At 28.3% G+C, this 26,107-nt stretch overlaps 4 protein-coding genes across 4 annotated transcripts in view; 1 reads left to right on the forward strand and 3 right to left on the reverse strand.

Moving 5' to 3' along the window:
• Positions 1 to 1,541: 1,541 nt before the first annotated feature.
• Positions 1,542 to 16,604, reverse strand: AhcyL1 (Adenosylhomocysteinase like 1). Its single transcript, XM_065506557.1, has 2 exons — positions 15,168 to 16,604; positions 1,542 to 4,198 (listed from the first exon to the last, which is right to left on the reverse strand). The coding sequence occupies exons 1-2, from the start codon at positions 15,633 to 15,635 to the stop codon at positions 3,155 to 3,157; spliced, it is 1,512 nt and encodes a 503-aa protein (XP_065362629.1). The 5' UTR covers positions 15,636 to 16,604; the 3' UTR covers positions 1,542 to 3,154.
• A 1,752-nt stretch (positions 16,605 to 18,356) lies between these two features.
• Positions 18,357 to 19,797, reverse strand: LOC135953541 (uncharacterized). Its single transcript, XM_065503480.1, has 3 exons — positions 19,398 to 19,797; positions 19,009 to 19,205; positions 18,357 to 18,951 (listed from the first exon to the last, which is right to left on the reverse strand). Exons 1-3 carry the CDS (start codon positions 19,752 to 19,754, stop codon positions 18,522 to 18,524), a joined length of 984 nt encoding a protein of 327 aa, XP_065359552.1. The 5' UTR covers positions 19,755 to 19,797; the 3' UTR covers positions 18,357 to 18,521.
• Positions 19,798 to 20,747: 950 nt separating this feature from the next.
• Positions 20,748 to 21,725, reverse strand: Svip (small VCP interacting protein). The gene is made up of 3 exons (XM_065503055.1): positions 21,561 to 21,725; positions 21,326 to 21,499; positions 20,748 to 21,266 (listed from the first exon to the last, which is right to left on the reverse strand). Exons 1-3 carry the CDS (start codon positions 21,624 to 21,626, stop codon positions 21,252 to 21,254), a joined length of 255 nt encoding a protein of 84 aa, XP_065359127.1. The 5' UTR covers positions 21,627 to 21,725; the 3' UTR covers positions 20,748 to 21,251.
• A 1,062-nt stretch (positions 21,726 to 22,787) lies between these two features.
• UGP (UDP-glucose pyrophosphorylase) overlaps positions 22,788 to 26,107 on the forward strand; it is a 42,120-nt gene continuing 38,800 nt past the window's right edge. Inside the window, exon 1 of the mRNA XM_065503054.1 lies at positions 22,788 to 22,996. Within this exon, the coding sequence (XP_065359126.1) occupies positions 22,970 to 22,996 (27 nt within the window). The 5' untranslated portion in view covers positions 22,788 to 22,969. The remainder of the gene's footprint in view (positions 22,997 to 26,107) is intronic.

Consider the following 26,107-nt stretch of genomic DNA (forward strand, 5'->3'; position numbering starts at 1 on the left):
AACCCAAATTTTTACTTGTCAAATATACGAGAAAACATGCATTTTCATTTTGACGTTTACAACAAAAAAACACTCTCATACTAAAAAAAAATTGACTTTTTTTTAAACTGATAAAACTATCAGCCCAATTATGAATAAAAATTCCCCGGGAGTTTTTTCCCTTTTCCCATTTTTCCTATTCAAATTCAATGGGAAAAAACTCCCGGGGAACAAACTCCCTGGAAATTTTTTATTCATAATTGGGCTGTATATGAAAGACTTTAGAACGGCGCATATTTTGTATTACTCAGTTCAAAACACACTGATTTGAGTTATGACGTTGTTGCAGCAAATGAGCGATATGTTAAAATCTTATGTATATCATAGATAAATACACACAGATCGAAAACTCTGCAGTCATAGAATGTATTAGTTAAAAACTATGTGAAGTAATAGTGATTATTTTGAGTAAATTTTTATTCTAGTTTCCGCTCTATGTGTATTTCTCATTAAATGTTTAAATATTTTAACTGTTTTCACAGTAAAGATATTGAGGAACTAGAAACAGTAGAACATATTCTGTGTAACTGTCCCAGATTACAGGTAAATATGGCTAGGGAAAGATTCCACGATGAAATGGGGTTTTCACTTTATTTCTCTTTATATTATCTCACTTGTTTCTTTTCAATTAATTTTTTCACTTCACATCTAGTTCATAGCAAGTTCTATTTTTTAAGGGTATCACAATGGAAGTGTATTTATTATAGTACACACCCCTTCAAAGCAATCTATCGATCTCTACAGTATAGTGTGTTTGACAGACGTAAGAGAAAATATTGCTTGGAAATAAAACAAGTTTAGACCCGTCAGGCTGCCAAGTTTGCATCTAGAAATCTTCTCCTCACAGTCATATCGCTAAATTTAATTCTGATTTTATTTGCATGGCAGATTTCAATGGATTACATTTGATGATTCTAACGACATTTTGATCGTCCTATGGTGCAATTTTTCTTTATATTCAATAGCGCCTGATAGAGATTTGAATATATGGATAAGATTTTCTATATTTTCTTAACTTTAAAATTAATTTTCATTAAGCACGGATGCTATGTTTTGCACGATCCACTCAAACAGAAATTATCGGAAAAAAAAATCAAAATTTATTCATAATCAATTTTTAAATTTATAAATTTTGTTATATTTGTTAAATTACTTTAATTGAAATAAAAATAAATAAATTTATTAAAACGTTAGCGATTCCTATATTTTTATAGGTACTGTTATTTTCGTGTTTGCTAAAATAAAATTTGTAAGTTCGAAACTGGAAAAATTTGGTTTCAAATAAAACTAACATGCGTACATATTTATGTTATAGGGATTATTAGAACAGTTTTAAAAATGTTTCGAATATAATTTCGAATTTTCGAACCGTACCTATCAAATCAAACCAGCCTAAACACGATATGTCTGCTGTATTGAGGAGTTGGGTAGTTTGCAGGTGGCCCTGGCTGTAGCATTTTACGATTAGAATTCTTTGAATTTTTCATATTAATAAAAAAAACTTCTTTGATTATTAAATTTTATAAACAATTTGTTTGTTTTATTTTTATTGGTAAATTTACTTTGTTGTTGCTGTTTGTTTGTTTTTTTTTATACATAAATTAGGTATATACTGTTTGTTGTAGTTATTTTTGTTGTTTCATTTCATTTAGTTCCTGTGTTCATTATAATTCGGTAAAATTTGTTATATTGTTTTAGCTTAATATACAAGAATAAATTTATTGGTTTCCTCAACTTCTTTTTATTATATAAATAAACATTTAAATATGTAATAAATACATATAAAAAAAAAAAATATTACAAAATACAATACAATCATTTTATAAGCTTTAAATAATTAAGTACATGTTGTAAGTGTTTTTACTATTGGTATTTAAATGAAAATTATAAAAAGAAAATATTGATAAATTACTGTTGGAAATTGGTTTTAAATAAAATGGAATAGATAGATGTATGTTAATTTAATTATTGACAAAAAAACCAAAACAAAATTATAAACAAAACGGAATTGGGGGATTTAAAAGCATTTTGTAAGGATTACAAAGTTTAATTGATAAATGCGCAAAACTTATATTTAAAAAAAAACACATGAAAAAAATAAGGTAATTTATATAAAATATTAGCTCAAAATATGTATAAATATATATAAAAAAAATATATATGTATATGAATAATTAATTCTGTTTTGTATTAAACTAAATAGTGCAAAAATAAAATACCTTGGCGGTAAGTAGATAATAATTAAGTAAAATAAATTCTTTAAGCGGCATAAAAATGTATGATGTTATTCTTGATAGTAAGTATTAAGTACAACAACTAAAGAAATATATGTTTTTCATATTTCAGCATTTTGATTATACATAACTAAAAAATCCTTTATGAATTATTGTTGTATAATTATATAATTTGTTTGTGTTAAATCCTAATTAAGATATTTTGGGAGAGATTTGAAACAAAAATTAAAAGAATTTTGTGGAAATTTACTACTTTTCTAAAAGTATTTGTTTACTACTACTGTATGTAAAATTTGCAACCGTTGTCAAAGCACTATATTTTTTGGTAAAGCAACAAGTACTTTCAAAGTACATAGAGATACGTACTAAATTTGCAAATTTCTAGCTGGTTATAAAATAAAAACTTTTACAAAATATTCTATAAAAAATTGCAATTTAAGTCAAATTGTTTCCATCAATTTTAAAATCTCTCCTTTAGTTGGTTTTTCTTTTTTTTTTTTTTAAATTTTTGAAGCCATATTATTAATTAATTTGTTTCATTCTTTTTTTATATATCAAATTTTAGACCTAATAACATTTTCATTTTGCATTGTCTGTATGTTTGTTTGTTTGATTTTTTTTAATGAAATAATACAATATTATTAAATTCTTACATGTTCATGATTTTATCAGTAGTAGAAGTTTGTTTTTTTTATATATTTTCATTGTCTAGTGTCGTCTGCAGTGGTAAATAGTTTGTTTTTATCGGTATTTTGTTTGTTTTTCTTTTTAATTATTTTTAAGTGCCCATTTAAGCCTGTGCGCAGGTGCTTTACCTTTTTATTGTATCGTTCTTTCATATTACACTACACTTTTTATACTGGCCCCACATGAAAGGCAATTTAATAACGATAATAGTTGGGTTTAAAGGGACCCGCCTTATTAAGACCCATATATTTAGCCTGCTCATCGCTTAACTCGGTTAGATGAGCATCGAATGTTGGCAAATGTAAACTGGCCACATATTCATCCATTTTCTTGGGCAACAAATAAACATCGGACTTGTATCTGCCGGGTGGTGCATTGAACAGCTCAATTAAAGCCAAAGCTTGGGTGGCAGATGTAATTGACACAGCAAATGATGGTATACTGGAACAAGATAGATTGACCAAACGTCCCTCGGCCAACAAAATAATATATTTACCCTCGGGCCATATTATATGATCGACTTGAGAACGTACCTTCTCCCAAGTCAAGTCGGGTGTACGCAAACTATTCACATCGATTTCCGTATTCGAATGGCCCATATTGCAAATAATACAACCATTCTTCACTTTATCCATGTGCTCGCGCACCACCACATTCTTGTTGCCTGTGGCGGTCACCACAATGTCAACATTGCGTATAACTTCGTTTAGTTTAACTACACGGAAGCCATCCATACTGGCCTGCAATGCACATATCGGATCAATTTCAGTTATATACACAATACAACCCTGACCCTTTAAAGCCTGGGCACAGCCCTTGCCCACATCGCCATAGCCACAGACAACCACCTGTTTGCCGCCAAACATAACATCGGTCGAACGTTTCAAACTGTCCAATATGGACTCTTTGCAACTATACAGATTATCGAATTTCGTTTTTGTCACCGAATCGTTGACATTCATGGCCGGTACGGTCAGTTTGCCAGCCTTGGACAGCTGATAGAGACGATGGACACCGGTTACACTCTCCTCCACAATGCCCTTGACCAGCTTGAACATGGTTGGGTATTTTTTCAACATCAGGTGTGTGGCATCGCCACCATCGTCCAGTATCATGTTGGGCTGCCAGTTTTCGGCATTCACACAACGATCGATGCACCACCAAAAATCTTCTTCGGTCTCGCCGCGCCAAGCGAAAATTGGAATGTTAGCTTCGGCCAAGGCGGCAGCAACTTCGTTCTGCAAATGCAATAGAAAGTTCAGATGTTAATAGTTTGTTAGGCAATAAAAATAAAGAAATGTTGTAGAATTAAAAAAAATAAAAAAATTTTTAATTTAAAAAATAAAATTTATTAGTGGTAAATTCTATGACGAAAAAATTTTGTTTGGTGAAAAAAAATTCGTGTTAAAAAATATTTTTTCCGATTTTGACCGTTGCAAAGGTCTTTGAAATATCTATCATTAGATATCCATATTGTTAATGACTTAGTAATCCAGATATAAATCAGAAATATATTTCAGCCATTTGAGAGCCGATTTTCTCGATTTTAAATTGCAACCGAACCAGGTCTAAAGCTACGAAAAGTTAAATTTAACGTACAGACGGACATGGCTATATCGACTCCGCTACCTAAGGAGTGAGATCGAAAAAATCTTAAAATAGTGACAGGATGCCAAATCAGGCCAAAAATAAGTTAAGAAGTCTTATAAATAGAAGCATTCTCTTTTGTAAACATTCCTTGATGTAAATTTCGGTAATTATAGAGCCCTTTGTAACAAATGTTTGGCTTTTTTTGCCGCAACTGCATATTGCTTGCCATACTAAGAACTTTTTGGGAAAACTTTCTGCTTTTGGGTCTTAAACTTTTCTACAACATTCTCTCGAGCAGCAGCAACATACAAATATTGACCCGGAAGCTACGAAAAATTTTCCTGAAGATACGTTTCGTCAACATATATTAACGTGTTTCCAATTTCTCCTTAAGTCACGATGAAGAATGACTGTCAAACATGTTTGATCTCACAAAAAATGTGTGCTAATAAAAGCGGTGGTTGCGCTTTTTTGAGTAAATATTAAATTTTTTTTTTTTTTTTTTTTTTTTTTTTCTTTAGATTTATTTTCAAATTTATTACTACTATTTTGTTTTTTTAATTTAATTAGTTTAAAAATATACGATTAGACATGTAGCGATGTGCCGTCATGTCACAAACAAAATTTCATGATCATTCTAAAAAAAATAATTCATAACAAAGCTTTTAACAATTTACATATTTTAAAATAAGATATACGGTGTACTAAGTTTAATTTTTATGTATGTTTGTTATGAAATCTACTAAAATTAAGTAAAATATTTTAAAGTTTTGTGAAGTAGTGAGCAAACAATTTCAATTTATTTATTTATTTTTTTAAAATAATATTATAATAATAATAATAATATTTATAGAATTTACATATAGTTTACAGAGTAAAAAGTTAAACAATTAACAATTTAAAAAAAATTTTGATAATTTTGTTGAACAAACTGATAGCCATTTTGTCATAGATATTATTTTTATAAAATTATTGTTTCGTTATACAAAATTAGGAATTTTAAAATTATGAATCAATGTGTAACTAACCCCAACAGTATTTTAACAATTGAAACCCCTTTTAGGAGTTTGATTCCGAATATGCATACCTCATTAATACATCAATCAATCTTATTTAAAAAAAATTCAAAGCAATTTAAAAAATTAAACTTCTTTCTAATTAAATATGTGTGTCATTACATTAGTGGAGTTGGAGTTAATAATGAAATTTCTTGCTTCACAAATAGTAAACATTTACATATTGTTTTTAAATTGATTCGTTTGGGCTGCAGCAAATATGTAGGTTAATAATTATTTGTACAGCTGTATTGTGTAAGATGAAAGGAAATTGTGTTAAATTTTCTCAAATTTATAAAAATAAAATGAGTTTTTTATTAAGACTCATTCAATTTACAATTGTATAATATTATTTGCTATCATTCAGACGGAATATTCATAGATTAGGCAATAACATCTGGATAAAAACTTAAATTACACCATTTCTAATTGTATTTCAGAAATTTCCAATTGTATTCCAAAAATGTTCAATTGTATGGGGAGTATGACTTGAAAATGCGGGATTTACAATAGATGGCGTATCTTTTGAATGCGGATTTTTGTTTTTAGTAACTTATGTCATTTTTAAAGGTACATATCTGTCATTTATTCTCACTTAGTTATTGAACATTATAGTTTAAACAACAAAGTTTTTTTTTTGCTTCGACAATGTCGAATTTTGTACCAATTTTGTACTTCTTTAATCTATCTATATAAAAATGAAATGGTCCATGTATGTAATGGCATCACGTGAGAACGGATGGAGCGATTTGGCTGATTTTTTTTTAAAGAAAAAAAAAATTAAAAAATTCCGGGTAAAAGCTCCCTAAAGTATGCAGTACAAATTTAGATATTTTATTTGCAAATAAATAAGAACAGGCTGGTGTACGTGGTTTGGAAAAACTTGAAGAACTAACATTAGCTAAATGCTACCGGGCGAAGCCGGGGCGATCAACTAGTTTGAAATAAAGTGCCACTGAAGCACACCGATTGTTCACCAAAACTTAGGGTGAATGTGTTCCATCGGTTTCTACGTGTCGGATGTGGTGATTTTGACAAGGAAGACAAAAACCGCCCAGGCAAACTCAACAAAGGCTTGGCAAAACCAAAAGCCCAGGCAAACCCAAAAGCAGGGAAATTGAGTACCATACGATTTTGTATGTCTGAAATGCTGATAGAACGCTATAAAAAAATTTATTCATTACAATAACCGGAAGCGTAAGAGAATGTATGTGAAGCCTGGCCATCAAAGCCAAATATCCATGGCGCTAAGGTAATGCTCTGTATTTGGTGGGACCAAAAGGGTCCTATCTATTATGAGCTGCTGAAATCTGGCCAGACCATCACAGGTAACGCAACAGATTCGTTTGAAGCGAGCATTGCCAGAATATGCGGCCAGACATGAAACCGTAATATTCCATCATGACAACGCTAGGCTATATGTTGGAATACCTGTTAAAAATTATTTAGAAAGAAGTGGTTGCGAACTTATTCCTCATCCGCATTATAGTCCAGACCTTGCCCCGTCCGACTAATATTGGTTCGATCAATGCAGAACGCTCCCACTGGCATACGTTTCGCTTTGGAACAGAGTATCCGAAATAGGCTTGATTCGTTCTTGGGCTCAAAAGATGAGCAATTCTTATGGATCGGAATACATATGTTGCCAGAAAGATGGGGAAAAGGTCATAGCTAAAAATGGCCAATACTTTGAATAAATTTATTTATATTGTGCAAATGTTTCAAAATAAAAGCTAAAAAGTTTAAAAAATCACACATTTTGAACACATTACACCCAATTCAAATGGAAATTTCTGAAATAAAATTGAAAAAATCTGAAATATAAATGAAAATTTCTGAAATACAGTTTTAAATTTCTATTAGAAACTTCTGAAATACAATTGGAAATGGTGTTGAATGTTTTGTTAATTTTTTTTTTTGTGAATTTTAATCCATTATCACATATATTTTTATATCTATTAATTATTAGTTTATACTATATATGTAGTTATATACATGTGTATGATGTCTCTCGGCAAGGTCATTAATAAATATATGAATTTTTAGCATGTGACAATAATTTACTGCACACAAATGCATATTTTTCAAATGCCATTAGAAATCAATTAGATATACCCTTTATACCTTCATCACATTCTACCCTTGTCCTACACAATGTTATATAGTTTCTGTCTTAAAAAGCATCTTTATTTATACATACTATAATATATAATTTCAGCTGTATTTACTGTGCATATTATACCTATAAACATATTTATTTCCATCACCGTCGTTTTATTTATTTAGTATTTTATCTTTAGATTTTGTTTCTGTGTTTCGTTAATGCCGTAATAATATATCTCATTATCTTGTCAATCTACAAATACAGGAAATCAATTATAATGATACAAGTGGAAATTTGTTTGTCATTAAATTCGGTTGCTGGCATACAAAATTTTGTATACAATGGCAGCTTAAATACTAAAATCAAATAGTTCTATTTATACGGTTATTTATAGCATATAAATTCGTTATTAGATAATAAAATACAATGTGTAGTTTTTAGATTAAGCTGTGATCGTCATATTTTGTATGTCATGTGCTTAGAGCTTGTGGTATAGCTAAGCAGTGGAGTTAGGAAAAATCTCTACACAAAAATTTACATATAAATAGTTATATTTTGTGTTGTAAACAAAAGCCTTTAACTTACATACTTGCAAATTTATTACTACAATTTTATTTTTTAATTTAATTAGTTTAAACTATAACATACGAACATTTCATGAAAATGTAAAAAATAATAATTTTTAACAAAGCTTTGTTATTTATTATTGTAAAATATTTTACAATTTGCATTTTTTACAGTACTTTAAATCTTATTAATGCTTGCCACCAAATCTATACAAATTTTGTAAAATATTCTGATGTTTTTGACTTTGTAAGCTAGCAATTTCAAAATTATCTTTAGATATTTTGATTAACGTAAAGTTAGACATTTCTTCATAGAAAAATTTCAAATTTGAGCTTAGATATAAATGAGTTAAAATGTCCTAGTATTTTAAAATAACTCAATCGTAAATTAGTTTATAAAAAACAATCTGAAATTATATATTAAAAACCAGGTTCCGAATTCTGTTGTCGAAGACCTAACTCAGTTATCAAAAACCTACGTGGTCAGAATGTATTATTATACAAATCAATGTGAAAACAAAAACAACTCCAAACTTTTTTTGATATCCAAAAAAATTAGTTTTCATTAACAAAAATTTTTTTTTTAGCAAAAAGTTTTTTCCCAAAAATTTTTTCCATTAAAAACTTTTCAAACAAAAAATTTTTTTAAATCATAAAAAAATTCAGCAAACATTATTCACCCAAAATTTTTTTTATTAAAAATTTTTCAAAAAATAAATTTTTTTCAATCTTTATCTTAAAATATACTTTGGTAAAGGGTATATAAGTTTCGCCACACCCGAATAAAAGTTTCGGCTTCAATATTCGTCCGAATACATACTGGTATTAGAACGAAACCGAATATTTGGTGGGACGCTAAAAATTATACAATGGTTAATAATAAAGGGCAAGGAAGTGCCAAACTCGGTTAAATACATATTGGCATTCAGTTTCTGAAATCATTTTCAAAATGCCATATCAGCATTAAATTTTATTCAAAACAATTAAGAAAGTATGGTCGGTCAAGCCCGACCATATAATACCCTACACTAAGTAAAAGAGCAAAAACATTTTTCTTTTCAAATTTCAATAATTTATATTTTTGAGTGATTGAATTATGGACCGATCACCATGAAATTAGGTCGTGTGATTTATGTCTATATGAAAGTTTGCTATGTTAAATTTTGTGTGTATGCCAACATTTTTAAGCGATTTATGTACGTTAAAGTGATTTTCGGAAGCGGGTCTATATGGGAGCTATGACTAATTATGGACCGATCGTAACAAAATTTGGTGACATGAATTTTGTATATATAAAACTTATTTGGAGCGCAATTTGTGGAGATATATTTATAAATTAAACATTTATGACCGATAAAGTCCAATTTCGGAAGGACATTTGTATGGGGGCTAGATGAAATAATGGACCGATTTCAGCCAGTTTGTACCTAATTTGATCGAAATATCTTCAAAATAGCGACCTGTACTCTGCGCACAAGGTTTACAATTACAGCCAGCCAACTAGACGGATGGATGGACATCGTTTAATCGAAAGTGATTCTAAGTCGATCGGTATACTTTAAGGTGGGTGTTAGACTAATATTATGGCGTTACAAACATCTGCACAAACGCATAATACACTCCCCACTATGGTGGTGTAGGGTATAATTAAGGGAGACATATTTCATATGGACAAAAACATATTTGAGAAATAATATATGGACTTTGAAAATCCACCATAACAACCAAATGTTTGAGTTTTATTCTAAAGAGTGAGAAAAAAAAACTTAAACCGTTCAATATAAATATTCTTTCAAATACTTGAATTTGTTTAAATATTGTAGATTCATCTAACATTCATATATTGGTATATTACTCGGTATTTATAAATATATCCACTTTCCGGAAATCATCCCATTAAAAATTGGACATGTCCTGGGATACATGACTTGACACCCAAACAACTTTTTGGAGAATTTTATTTGTTTTTTTGTTCGGTATTATTCTTGAGCATTACCTCGTCCATCAGTCACATAAAAAATCTTGACCCGGATGTTGTGAAAAGTCTGCCAGTACATAATGTTCATCATCCATCACAGGTGCATTTTTTTATACAATTTTACCTAAATTTTTTCGATTGTTCTTTTGATTTCTTTAGTTCTTTACCGCATTGCGATCTGGAGCATAAAAATAATCATAGCATTCGACTTTACGAAATGTTTTTTTGATAGAAGTGTTCCGTGCTCTTTGAAAGAGTTGTTCAATTTCTTTTGCCTTACCAATATCTGTTAGACATTTTTTTTCTTCCCAATCCATGTGTCCTTTTAATGTTTAAGTCTTCCTTATACTACTTAATGGCTTTGGAAACAGTGTGACGATGAACCTTCAGATCTTTTGTTACTTTTTTGAAAGTCCATGTTCGATTTTTTTGTAAAGTGTTAAATATTTTTAAAACCTAGCGTGATTAAGAAAATAATAATTTGTTGGACCAAGGAACTTAAAACTTTAGGGCTCTGTAGACTCTGAAAGTGTTTTAAATCCGCGCCTGGACACACTATTTGAAGTATATTTCTGTTACAATCTTTAAAAAGGCGTTTCGAATCTACCATATTAAGGAATTTATTTCAAACATTTGGGAAATAATATACAATTTCACTTTTTTAGAAATTGAGATTTTAATGCAGTAATGTACAATAAGTAAAAATACATTGATTACAAACAAAAAAAATCAGTTATCTCGTTTTTTTTTTTTGTTTTGTAGTGATGAACAAAAGCGCTTGGTCTAATTTATCACAAGAAAAAGCTCTAAGTTCTTATAAAGTTTGATTGATTTTTGTCTCTCCTGTAAAATTTTTAAATATGACCTGAGATTCAAGCCAACAATGTTGAAATTAAAACTTTGAGGCCCTATTGACTCAGAACTTGTTTCAACTTAAATATGTCCACATATTTGTCAGTTGGACACTGAAAATTATTTATTTAATACAAAGTTTTATTTTATTATAAACTGGAAATTAAAATAACATTTTTAAAAAAAAAATATTAGAAATAATAAAGAACTTTTTGAATACAAAATTCCTGTTTTTTAATATGGGGGATACAATTAAAATTTATATAAAAGAATAAGATATTGTATTTATATCAAATGTCAATTAACACATTTTTTCACACTCCTTAAAATTTCAACAAAGAATCACAAACTAATCTTTATTTGACACGCAAGATCAAAACTTCCAAAAAAAAATTGAGCTATATTAACATAAACAAAATTGTATACAAACAAATTGTTTACAGAATCACTAACTAATAAAACTGACACAAGTGCTAATTGAAGCAATTTCGGAAAAAGCATATAAACCTCAAGATGAGATGTACAAATAATTGAAACATTATTATAAGGGCTCTAATTAATTTTTAAATAAAAGACGGCAGTAAATAAAAATAAATTTAAACATAACGCAACCATACAATTCTATAAAAAAAAAGACAGAGAATTAAAATATTATACATCATTATATAGGTCTTAAAGAATTAGGAAATAGAAAGACATGTACATGACATGTCTGTAAACAAATAAAAAATACAACAAATATGTAATGATTAGATATTGTTTGAGGGATATAAATTTGATATAATATCAAATAAATTAAACATGGGTAGTGTATTTCTTTTGTTAAACAATTTATTAAATGGTGTCAATTGATAAAAGCAAAAAAATAAATAAATAATTTCGTAGAAGACTGAGGAAATTCACATGCAAGTTTTTTATTTAATGGATTTTTTCATGATTGTATATGTGATTGTAGCATATGTATTGTACAATAATTTATGAAATGTGTCATTTTTGTTTAAACAAAATTTTGTGGACATTAACTTAAAAGTCTGAAATATTGTAATCTATACTATAAATTATTATTAATTATGGTGTGTAAAAAATAGGAATTTTATCAAATATTAAGAGGTCGCTCTTTCAAATATTGCTAAAAATATAATATATTGTTGTATATTTATTTATATTTAAGCTAAAATTTATTTATTTATTAATAGGCTAAGAAATCACAGTATGTATAAAGATAAGTTAAGTGTTATGTCATGATTTAGTAGGTATAGTTAGTTTTTGGTAGCTAGTTTTATTGATTTAGATAAGATTTAAATTGAACAAAAATCTGATTTTAAATTATAATTTAATTTGCGTTAACAAGTGTTTGGCTGAGGTAAAGGAAATCTGTGACATTTTTATTGTTTTAAAGAGGGGTTATTAATTAAATTTATGCAGACATGTGATACTAATATCGAGTGGCTCTAAATTGAAAATTTATACATTTATTTATTATATTTTTAAGAGTTTTGAAAGATAAGTGATTGCTTTAAACAAAATATTGTTTTTCTTTCATATGTAAGTTTAATTGCCTCATGAGAAAGAATAGGTTAGGAAGGGTTGTGTTACATACGGCACATATCCACTTGGATACTCTCAGGGTCCATTATGAATCCCTTCAAAAGATGCTATGAAAATACTAATGAAAAGACAAAATACAAACACAAACTGCGAAGCGTTTTACTTGTCCAGAGTCCCTGGAGGAAATCGAACCCGCAGCCTTGAGATTGATAGTCCAGCGCAATATCGTCTATTTGAAGTTTATTTCTGTAATAATCTTCAAAACTGCGTATCAAACATTAATTGTTTTAGCAGTATTATGGAATGTATTTCAAACCTTTCAGAAATAATATATAGAAATTAAAAATCTCTGATAACAGTCCAGTTGACTCTGAAATTGTTTCAATTGAATGTATAGACATTAATGTCACATATTCGTATTAATATAAGTATCAGGTTCACCCACAGAATTATTTATCTAATATGAAGATTTTTTAATAAATAATTAAATCGCTAATTTAAGACTATAAATACTAAACATACAGTGAATACTACAATCAAACAAAGAACTTTTTGTTTAGACATAAAGAAAAGTTCAATGTTTTTTCAACGAGTCTAAGAGCAAAGGACAATTGTCAGACAACAATAAATTTAAAAGGTCATGAAAAAGATAAATAAATCAACGTTTGCATCCACAGGACAATAACAATTATGTGTGCATGATAACAACAGTTGTTAGTCAATTGAAATTGTCATAATGCAGATATTTTAAAGAAAAGAAAATAGCAATTCAAACAAAGTTGAAATAAAATATAACGTTAAAGACATTCCTAAATTATACTGACATACAGTAGTAGATTTTTGTAGAAGCTTTAATAGCAAACACAATTTTTATCTATCTATCCATCTACATATCGCCAACTAAAATGCAAAATAACGTAACTTCATTTCAAAAATGTTTAAAGTGATGGGCAAAAAACAATTGAAAAATTAAAAGTATCTGTGATATAAACTTAATTTCTCCCATTTGATCACAAAACAGAATGACAAACACATTTCCAAATTAAAATGTTGCTTGTTTTTATTATATCTTAACTTATACATCATTATCTATCAAATATTTCATTTTGGTATTTTTGTTGTTACGTTATTTTTGCATTTTAGGTGACGATATATACATTGTAATAAAAGATAAGTGTTTGTTTTTAATCATATTCAACAACTACTGCACCGAATTTAAAACAAATACTTATAAGATTGATGGGACGGAGAAGTATGTTTATCTGTTAAGTTTAATTTATGTTTATATTATAATTAATCAAAAATTAACACTTAAAGAAATTAACACTTAACAAGTAAGAGAGTTATATTCAGCTGTGAAAATGCTTATATACCCTTCACCAAAGTATACTTTAAGACAACGATTGAAAACAAAATTTGTCCAAAAATTTTTGTTGGTGAAAAAAAATCAGATTAAAAGATATTTTCTCCGATTTTGACTCATTGTCTATCCAAATTTATAAGTCTTTATATACGTCGATGGAAAGGTCTTTGAAATGTCCATCATTAGATATCAATATTGTCTATGTTAATGAATTAGTAATCCAGATATAGATAAAAAAGAGAATTAAAATCGTGACTTTTTGCTTATATCTTATATTTTGTTTATTTTAGGCCTATAGCGGATATATTGATAGGGCGGACATTGCTATATCGACTCTGCTATCTACCACGATCCAGAAGTTACAAACACAATGACAAACTTATATATACCCTTACACGTCATGGTGAAGGGTATAAAAATGGGTGTGAGCTCGAGTATTAAAATATTTAGTTTGAAATTTAAAAAAATAGAAATTATTTTGTTTTTACTTATTTGTTTATACATACTTTCTATGAGATAAAGTAAATTACTCATAGAAAATATGAACAAAAATGTTTTTATTTTGTTATCTTTCATATTTTACTAGCGAGAATTTAATTAGCCATATATAATTATAAAGAAAATTAGCACAAAATATGCATAAGCAAATATTTAAAACAATTATACTATTTTTGAAATTGTAAAAACTATTAAAATTTTATACCAGCAGTTTTTCGGCAAACACTTTGAAAAAATATTACAAAAATTAATAACAAAAGAGAAATCTCTTCAATAAGTTTTATTAAACACTACTACATTTTCAAATAAAATTCATTTATTTTCACAATTCAGTAATATAAAGCCTAAGTTCTAAGTTCAAAGTTGATGGATCCAAATAAAACATATTGAATTGTTATTGAATATTTTAACGTTGAGACGTGTTTTGCCAGACATATTTATATATCCACTCCATGCTTTTTTTTAGTAACAACAATCTACAAAATTTGACTAAACTTAAAATACTCAAACTGATCACAAATTTAATATTAAAAACCGCAACGAATGTCCTTAATGACTACATTTACTATATAACATACATTCAATTAAAAACTAAAATTTTATGTTAAATCTAAAAAAAATCTGTAAAAGAAAAACTTAAAATCTTAACATACCTGTGTTGAATAGATATTGCAAGCAGCCCAGCGAACCGATGCCCCCAAATCAATCAATGTCTCAATCAGAACCGCCGTCTGGGCATTAATATGAGTGCAACCAACAATTTTGGCATCCTTTAAGGGCTTGTCGTCAGCGGCACGTTTTCTCAATGCCATAATGCCGGGCATTTCCTGTTCGGCAATTTCGATCTCACGGCGGCCAAAGGCATTTTGATTAATGTTACGTACACAAAAATCAGAACAACCTTTGGAATTCTTTTGGACTTTTTCTCGTGGTGGTACATCATCACCGTCATCCGAACTGCTGCCCGTGTACGAGGCAGATGAAAATGAGTCGGTGGATGAAGCAGACAATGAACGACTACGATAGCGGCTGGTTTTCTTTAAAGCACTTGACACTTTGGCTTCTTTTTTATCAGCAACAGAGCCAGGATCTGGTACGGGGGCGTCCGACAAGTTGTTCATGTTGATTTCTATTTTGCTGTGTTTCCGTATATGTAATTGACTATTTGACTGTCTAATTGCTTGTCATCGACCAAAAAGCCAACAGCTGTTTGGACTTACGGATTGCGCTTGACTTTCTTTAATAAAAATTAAAAAATAATAAAAAGAGTTCTTGTTTTTATTAATTTTGTTTTTATCCGCAAATATGTTTTTTTCCTTTCTTCGTTTGTGTCTCTTTGCTCACGTAATGCTCACGTGACGTGTTGTCTATTAAATGTTTTAAAATTAATTTTTTCTTCGTTTTATTCGTTGTACTTGAGTCTCTTTTTTCTGAATTGGTTTTTAGCTTTTTCCTTTCTACAACAAAAACGCTACTATTGTTTGTTTTTTTTTATTATTTGTTAATAATATCGCTTTTTGTTTTTGTATGTGTTGTATATTTTTTCCCTTCGTTCGCGTACTCTGACACTTCAATTGTGTCAATTAACAAAACAAAAATGAATGGAGCTTGAAAAAATAACAACAACAATACAACATAAAGCTGGTTGGTTGTAGAGTGTGTTGTTGTTGAGTCAAATATCTTTGTGTTGTAGCCAGCGATGAGCCCAGGGGGTGGGGTGGTGAGGTAAAGAGGTGCAATGCAGTGTGATTTTTCAGATACAAGATACGTACGTACGATAACTACAACAGTTCATGCGAAATTATATATTATTATTCCAGAACTAAATATTTTTTTCTTTCTTGTAAATTTTGTTGTTTTTGTCAACGAAAGCACTACAAAAAACCACACACGCACTCACACACACTGATGAAACAAACGATTTATGGAGAAAATAAAAACAACTATTTGTGGTGAAAGATCGCTTACGTTTAGACCGAAATAAATTAAATAAATAACTGATAATTGACTATATCGTGGTGTTTAAAAATGAAAAGTAAATAAAATATTTATACTCAAAAATACTTTTTTTTGGGACAAACTTTTCTGTGCTGGCGACGTCGGAATATGATAAAATGTTGTATGTGTATGCAGGGTTACCGTAGCGTTACTTTTTAAAATGACATAAAAAGGGAATTTTACATGAAGGAGGCACAATAAGGGATAATTTTATTGAACATACTAGGAGGGTTCTATAGCTGAAACAAAAAATCGACTTTTCGACCTTTGGATTTTTTCCGATTTTAAAAAGTCGACTTTTCGAACTTTCGACTTTTGGTAATTTATGAAAAGTCGACTTTTTTGTTAATCGCCTTTTTTTGACTTTCCGACTTTTTTCAACTATTTACCATTTTTTGTAAAAAATACATGGTTTCTACATTTATTAATGCGCCTTTTGTAATGTTTAGCAATAAAAATTAAATTTATCTAGGCGATAATAATTAGAAGAATGTTGTAAGAATTTTGTGTAGAGAAAAGCTTTTTTAATACATATTTTTTTAATTTTTAATTTTTGACATTTGTTAAGACCAATTGTTGTTATTGTAGAACTGCCACCACCTTGTATGAATTCGCCTTGATACCTGTTTTAATAAAATTCAATTAGAAAACGTTTCTTATATGAATTTTCGAAACAAATTTATTTTAAATTTTATAAAAGCAGACAGTTACATTGTGGCATAAATCAGGATCGTTGAAAAAGCTTGCATTTTAATAATTTGTTTGGTGTTGATAGCTGTAATAAATTTAAGTACAAAAACGTTTGTGCTTAAAATTATTATATAAATTAAAATTTAAATATATATTTAAAAACATATCTCCCATATATTTAGAAACATATCTCATCATTATGGGTATCATTGAATAGTGCTTCAAAAATAAATTCTCAATTCTACAATTCTTGTAACGTCAAACAAAAGAAAATATAAAAAAATATGAAAAAAATCAAAATCAAAGTTTGACGTTATAGGGCTAAATATTGAAAACTCTCCCTATTGCTTCTACCTTCTACAATTATTGTATCATGGGTTGAATCAAAAAAATCATAATTAATACCAAGCTATTCCAAAAATATAATTGGGGTATTCACACGGTCTGCTATTAGTCATATTGTCGTAATGTCCTAATATATTTTAATAGTTGTTGTTGTGTTTTAAACAAAAAAAGTATTATTTTATGACAAAACAATAAACATAGTTCATATAGACTGCTATTAGTCATATTGTCATAGTTCATATAGACTTATTAGTTTAGAACTTTTTTGTTTGAAACACAACAAAAATTTGTTTAAACTATCATAATACCCCAAATTCAGTAATCAGGAGGTTAATAGGAACCAGCATACCAAAATTTGTAAAGAAATGTAGATGATTTCGGGTAGTGGTACAAGATGGGTTAAAAGGTTTGTCAAAAATTTGGTAGGATATCAAATTTTTTAGCGGCAACTCTGGGACATCACGATGTCAAAATTTCATGCTCGTTGTCATTTATATTTGGGTGTGAAGATAACAAACAGCATTGTATTTAATTATGTATATTTTTTTGCTGAATATATAGGCTTATAACAAAACTATCTTATAAATTAATTATTTCGGCATTAATTGAACTTAACCTAACAAAATGGTATTAAAACATCAACAATTATTTTGTTATTTTTTTATCCAATTGATCATTGAGAAATTTAGGGATGATATACATATCGATAGCATGAAATAAGCAAGGTTGCATTTTAGGGAAGTAAAACTACAAATTGTTTTTCAGGTAATAGGTACCCAATTATTTAAAAAATTAGCTAAAAAAATGCATTTTAATTCTGATTGATATTTGATTTTTTTTCGCAACAAATACAAATTTGTACAAAATCCATATTTTTATTTATCTATATTTTATTATACAATCATAACTTACTAAATATTAATATTTTAACAAATAACAAATTATACATGTGGTATGAAATCTCAGGATATATTTCATCTCATTTCTTTGTAGCCACAAATCTCTTTATCCTGCTCATCCGTTACCAAATGTGCTTCAGTCAATAAACCGGCTTCATATATTTTTGAAGATAATTTCAGTTTCTGCTGCTTCTGTCTAAAGCCGAGTTTGGCATTGTCTTTGATAAATTTCACCACAATAACATCGTCCACAACAGACATTTGCAAACTTTTACCCCAGGCCAAAAGAGCAAAAGGACGTTGTGGTGTCAACTGTTGGGATGGTGTAATGATATGTCGGTATAAACAGCCTTTTAATGTGTTTTGTAATTGAACTATTTGTCCGGCAAAGGCACAGGGATGATAAAGTAATACGATAGCACCATCGGCTAAACTATGAAGCCAACGTTGAGGTGGTAGGTATTGATAGCTGCCGAATTTAGGAGCCAAAGGACGATAAGAACCACTGAAAATAGTAATACGTTAATTTTAAACTTAAATCATTTTATATGTATGTACTTACAAAGTTGGTAAAGGCTCGCTGTACTCAATGGTTTCATTTAAACATCTAACCGCTGGTTCATAGGCAGCAGGTATAACATATTCTTTTATGATAGAACTAGTATTTAAATTTGGAGAATATTTCGATCTTTTATCCAGGCACAGGTAATTGTAAGAGTGTCGTTTATCTTGTGGATCAAAATCGACATCCAAGTCGTTCTAAAATACAAAATTAGTTACAATTTAATTAGAAATTCATAACCGATTATGGCCTATAGGATAGTTTGTTGAAAATAAATAAAAAATCGTTATAAGTATTAAGTGTAGTAATATATTTTTATCAAAAAAGTGACTAATTGTTATTATGAATATACATACATACCAAACAATAAGTAAACATTTATTAATTACCTTCCCATTATCACATTCATGTTTTTTATTAACATTTTCTTTGGGTTTCACAATATTCTCCTTAACTTTCACTTCATTTTGATAACCTGGCGGATGCGGGAACCATAAACCCGGCCAGCCAGTCGAATTTTTAGTTTCTGAGGAATATTCTTCACTTGATGTAGCTGTCGCTGCTGCCACATTGACTGTTTCGGGTTTTACGTTGTTCTGATAATTTGGTGGATGGGGAAACCACAGATTTTGCCAAGGTGTCTCATCTTTAAGACTGTTGTCATTCAAACGACCCCTTTTAAACGTTTTTGCCTCATATTGAGCTATTAATATTAATATGTTGAAATAAAATAAAAATTTAAACATAATTTTTTCAAATACGTAAAGAATTTAAAGTACTTTTGTAAAAAAAAACAAACTAAATAAAAAAACACAAAACTAAACAAAGAAGATGAGTTAAAAACAGAATTAGAATATTTTAAGTCGCCATTACTAGTGGTGTGTGTAAGATTGTGTAGGTAAATATTTAATCGATAACTTAACGATGATGAGCACAGTGTAGTAGTGTAATAAAAAATGTATGTAAAAAATGTGTTGGAATATTTTTCGAATTTTGAATTGATTTTTACATATTTTTGGTACTCAATTAGGCTAAATTCTATTTTATGGGCAGCACTACCGATCTCACCCAAATTTATACCAGATTTTAATGTCTAATATGGCAATATATACGTTATTCGGCTGCCCATATTACCCGAGTTATACCACTTTGAATATCTGATATTTAGTATCTAATTATATTAACATACTAGCTGATCCAGCAAACATTGTTCTGCTATACAAAATATTTATAGTGAATATTTTGGATGTTAAATAAAAAATAACGAATGTATTCTAAGTGAATTTTGCATTATAGGTATTTTTGATGCCAAATGAAGAGAAATACAACCAAATTTTTTGGCGAAAAATATTTAAAATTTATAACCGGTTATGGCCAATAGGCTAGGTTGTTGAAAATAAATAATAATAAAAAAAAATGGGTGGGTAGGGACATATGTTCAACATATCATTTTCGCCCGGCGAAGCCGTTGGGTCAAAAAGTCCGTACCTTTTTGAATGAAACACAGGTTTTTGGATAAAAAATTATTTTAAAAAAGTGGAAAATTTTTTAAATATATACAGATATGACCCAATTATAATTGTAGAATAATATAAATACACAAAATCTACAATAATAAAACAGATTCCTTTTGATTTGTTGCCAATCGAATGATTCGAGTCCATTTTATTGTCGTTTTATTAACCGTGTTTTTAACTCAACATATGCCAACAATTAAAACCCCTAGAAACATCAAGCTATTTAGGTTTGTAAATTTAAGCACAACAAATTACTTTATTTTATTAAATAGAACATGTTATTTTTATTTTGGTATTAAATGTTAGTATTAAATATGATAAATAGTAATACATATGTATATGATTTTTATTTGGTATTAAGCAATTTTTAATAACATTAAATAATGAAACCAATAATTTGAAAGTAAATTTTGTATGGCTTCCCATAATACAACAAAAGTAACAAAGAATAAAATGTATATTGTAACAAAAAATGTAGAATAATGAAAGAGAGTGCAGTATACGTATTATATAGACTTAAATTTTAGTATACAAGTGTAGATAAATGTCTTTATTACATTTTTTTATATATATTTTAGTAGTATTGACCCCATTCAACCATAAGGAATTTTTGAGTTTACAGCAGTGTTTTTGTGTGTAATCGTGGTCAATTAAAAAAAAACTTTAGATGCGTTTTTTCAGACTTTTATATTGTTAAGAATAAGTAGAATACATATTGGTGGTTGTTTAATCTTGCTGCCACTGCAATAGAATAATAGTGTGAATTAATTCGTTATAAATGTTATTTAAAACCAACTAACCTTTAATGCGGGCTGTCCAGTTGCTCCCATACGTGCTGCCTCTTCTTCACGTCGTTCTTTTTCTTCATTGAGTCGCTGCTGCCTTTTGACCCGTTCGGGATCTTTTATACCTCTATGCTCGTTTTCTTGACGTCTTTTTTCGGCCGCTTCCAAGAGTTGTTTCCTACGGGTCTCCTAAAATATAAATGCGTTTTATTTTAATTTGTTTATTTAACGTATTAATATCAATTATTACGGGCGATGGCATTAAATTTGTTTCCTCCGAGGAACTACCACAACATGATGAACATAAACTTCCCATTTTGTTGCACGATTTATAAAAACAAACTTCAACGCATTAAATTAATGTATAATTAAACAATTTGTTGACTTTTTCGATTGAGTCATTGTTTTCTTCGTTGTTCTGTTTCTTAAGTCAACAGCTGTTTTTGTGTTTTGCTTTTATTACACATTCGTTAGGATTGCCAAAGTTCCTATAGTTAATGGTAAGAAGGCAGGGCAACCAACAATTATCTTGACTAGCCAACAATTTGTGAACAATACCTTGTCCGCACATGAATTTGTCTCATGGGGACAACTCTTGTGGATGTTATGTTCTTGTTCGAACAACATTGTCAGAACAAATTGTTCGCACATCTATGTCTGCCGACGTTTTCTTCTTGATAATATTTCATATATTTAAGGTATTTTATAGCACTATTATTTCTTCAGATAATTTATTAAATATAGATGAAATTTAAACGAAGAGAGAGAGCATATAACTGTTAATACTTATAATTAAGAGATCTATCAACACAAAAAGTATTATTCTTGAGTAGAATATAAGCCATATTTTTCCCCATGGGCTTGGTTTTGAATTTATGAAATAAATAAAAAACAATTAAGAAAGTATATTGCGTCAATCCCGACCATAAAATACCCTACACTGAGTACATGAGCAAAAAAAAATAATAATTTGTCCGTGAGTGATTTTGGAAAAGATTCTTATGTGAGAGCTATCATCAATTATGTACAGATTGCCATGAATTCAACGTGATTTATTTGCTGTTGTCATGATCTAGTATTATGTAATTTTTTAATACAAGGATTTTGCAGGGGATAACGACATTCAAATTTCATAATTTTAGTTTTTCCTTTTAAAAAATGTAGTTTTCGATATTTGACCGAATGCTTTCGTCCTTCCAAAAGCTTAATAGATTAACAGAAAAATTAGTATGCGAAGCCGCTCTTCTGTCTTGCTACTCCTAAAAAATATGTATGCGACGCCGCTCTTCTGTCCTGCTACTCCTAAAAAATGGTGTAAAATTTGCAAAAAATTTATGTTTTGTTATATCCCATATTTATGTTTCATTAATCTGGTAATATCCCCTTAAGAAAATGGCATCCCCAAATATCCAATCAAAACAAAAATAAAAAGTCATCAGAAGGAGAAGAGGAAAAGAACGGTTTCTTTGATTTTCTTTAATCTCAAAATTCGTTTGTTCTTTATATGTTGTGTTGACGGTTTGGCGGCTAAAATTTTGGGTGATTTGCTTAAAAGAATAGTTTATTTGCCTAAACAAAAATTATTAACAAACAGTTTTTAATACGCGTGTGAAATTAATTGTTTAATATTTGTCCGCGAAATAGAATTATCGAGCAAAAATGTTGAATGTCCCAGCAGAAGGCAAGGTAAGTTGAAGTTGTATTTTTTAAGGCAACTGCAAAAAATCAGAAACAATTCTAATTAGAACTAATGTTCCTTTAGAGTTTACACTTGTGCATAATTACACAATAATTATAGTGCAAAAATATGTTTTAATAAAAATAAATTTAAATACACACATTAAATTATTAAAAGCTGATTAGTAATTGAGTTAAATGGACGTTCTATAAAATTAATGATATTTTTGTTATTCAGTGACATTATTGTGTTTTGCTTTTTTTTCATATGCTCAACCTTCAAGTGACCTTATATCAACCAAAATTTTTATTATAGGGTTTGTTATTCGTTGTCGACTCCCTGAATAAGAGACAAATTTAGAGATTTGTTTTGCATTTATAGTATTGAATTGAATTTTTATCAATTTATTTCCTTTTTGTTTGTTTGCTTCTTTCTAAACCCCCTTATTTATGGGAGATATTGTTTAATCAAATGTTTTTAATTTTTGGGTTTTATTTACATTGGATATTGTTGTTGATATTTGGATTGGTTTATGATGGGTTTTGATATTATTTAAATAATCATAAAGAAGTTCTATAATTAATCATAAACTTCTTTAAAGAACCGTAAAAAAGTTCATTAAACAATATTATTTAATATTAAATAAAAAAACATTTAATTTGTTAGCTAGGAAACCTTTTATATGCATTCATATTTACATACATATATCTTATCCAATAAGAATTTTGAAAATTTGAATATTACATAAAATATGTACAATATTTTGTCCCAGGTCAGTTTCAAAAATAAAATTCTATTGTTTATATAACTATGTAGGTATATTTGCCACTTATATATGTATATAGGTATAATTTTAGGTTTGTCTGAAGAAATTTTGGATTTGATTTCGAATAAATATGTACCTATAAAAAAAGCCTTGGTAGAAAATTCTACCCTGTGAAAAACCTTACGGTTGATGCAACTGCAGCTGATTTGTTAATATTTGGCTGAGTCAGACTAGTTCGTTTCAAAGCTTAGATCCAATGGTCGAGGAAATGTAAAACTGCGCTATTCTTTTCATTGCAAGTTTTTTGATATATTAACTAGCTTTGAAAATGTTCAATACTGTTTTTTTTAAAATATTCCTGTTAAGAAATTTATAGTTTATGGCATGACAAAGTGAAAATATTCAAAATTTAGTGGGGTCACCAAGGGAAGTTTTTTTATTAAATTTTTATAGTATAGTTTAAGGGATCTATTTAATAGAATAAAATCTTGACCTTTAGTGATATTTATGGCATTTTAAATCATGTTAATTATAGGGTTAAACATGGAAAATGGAGGAGTAACATTGTCGTTAAGAAGTGTGCTTCTTTTTAATTTTCAAGGATAGCTAAAAAATACTTTATTTTCTATTTGAAGTCATATAAAAATATACCTTTTAAAAAGGTACGTTTTTAATAAAAGTACCTTTTTAATAAAATTACCTTTTTAATAAAAGTACCTTTTTGATAAAAGTACCTTTTTAATAAAAGTACCTTTTTCATAAAAGTACCTTTTGAATAAAAGTACCTTTTTAATAAAAGTACCTTTTTAATAAAAGTACCTTTTTAATAAAAGTACCTTTTTAATAAAAGTACCTTTTTAATAAAAGTACCTTTTTAATAAAAGTACCTTTTTAATAAAAGTACCTTTTTAATAAAAGTACCTTTTTAATAAAAGTACCTTTTTAATAAAAGTACCTTTTTAATAAAAGTACCTTTTTAATAAAAGTATCTTTTTAATAAAAGTACCTTTTTAATAAAAGTACCTTTTTAATAAAAGTAACCTTTTAATAAAAGTACCTTTTTAATAAAAGTACCTTTTTAATAAAAGTACCTTTTTAATAAAAGTACCTTTTTAATAAAAGTACTTTTTCAATAAAAGTAGTTTTTCTATAAAGTGCATTTTATAGAAGAAATTATATAGGTAATAAAAATCATACAGCGTACATCCCAAACAAGTACTGGCCAGTGAAGACCGATACTAGATTTCATAGCTGAACATGCGAAATATTCATTAAATAATATAATAGATACATATGTATATGAAGTCCATTAAAAAATATACATAAATTTGAAAATAGAATATACATAAATTTAAACGACTTATTTGACACTATCTTGCAGAAAATCATATAAGCATTAGTAGCACTGGAATCCGTATTATTTTTGGGAATGATTTAAAAATACTTCCGGTATTGTTTGCCTAGCAAAAAAAGTAAACAACAGCTGATACAAATTTTAAAAATATAAATTTTAAGAGTAAATAATTGTTGCTAATTTGTAGGTGTGTCTTGTACAGTTTGCCCGAAGTTGGTAAAGAGCCAATTTTTATACATTTTAGATCAATTTAAAAGAAGAATGCAGTTTGAATGTATAAAAAAAGTCAATATCAAAACAAAAAAAATTTCCTACTGACGTTTTCTTAATAAATAATAAGCAACTATTTTTTTGAATCATTTTCTTATTTTAACATAAATATTACTACTATTTTTACTACCAATATTAAAACTGTTCAAACAAACATTTGTTTAAATAATATATTTTTTTTGCATAAACAAAAAAATGTATGTCACTATGCATAAAATTATAACAAAATGATTTTTTAAAAGTATTTTCTAGCATGAGTTCAATGAACTGTTTAACGTAATTTTAAAAGTCACATACTATATAAGTTATAAAGTAGTATTTAAATATAATGAAATTGAAATTTAAACAAACAAACAAACAAACTGATGCAAAATTAAATACACTAATGAAATTTGTTTGTTTATTTTACGAAAATGAAAATAAAGCACAACAGAATTAACAATAATAAACCTAAATTCAAACTATTATTTAATCATTTTCAATTCTTAAGAGTTGTTATTAAAAACTTATAAAAATGTTTATAAAAGCTTTGATAAACTTCTTAATTTTCAAAATGTATTCTGAAATTTTTAACAAAACTGTGATTTTTAGCCAGATTTTAACAGTTTTATATACATGCATTCATATAATCCATTTATAAACATTTGAGTTTGTTTGCTAAATGATAAGTTATCAAGAACATATTTTTCTATATATTATCAGCAAAGTTTACTTTTAATAACATCGAAT

This window comes from Calliphora vicina, chromosome 3 (assembly GCF_958450345.1).
Source record: "Calliphora vicina chromosome 3, idCalVici1.1, whole genome shotgun sequence".
NCBI lineage: Eukaryota > Metazoa > Arthropoda > Insecta > Diptera > Calliphoridae > Calliphora > Calliphora vicina.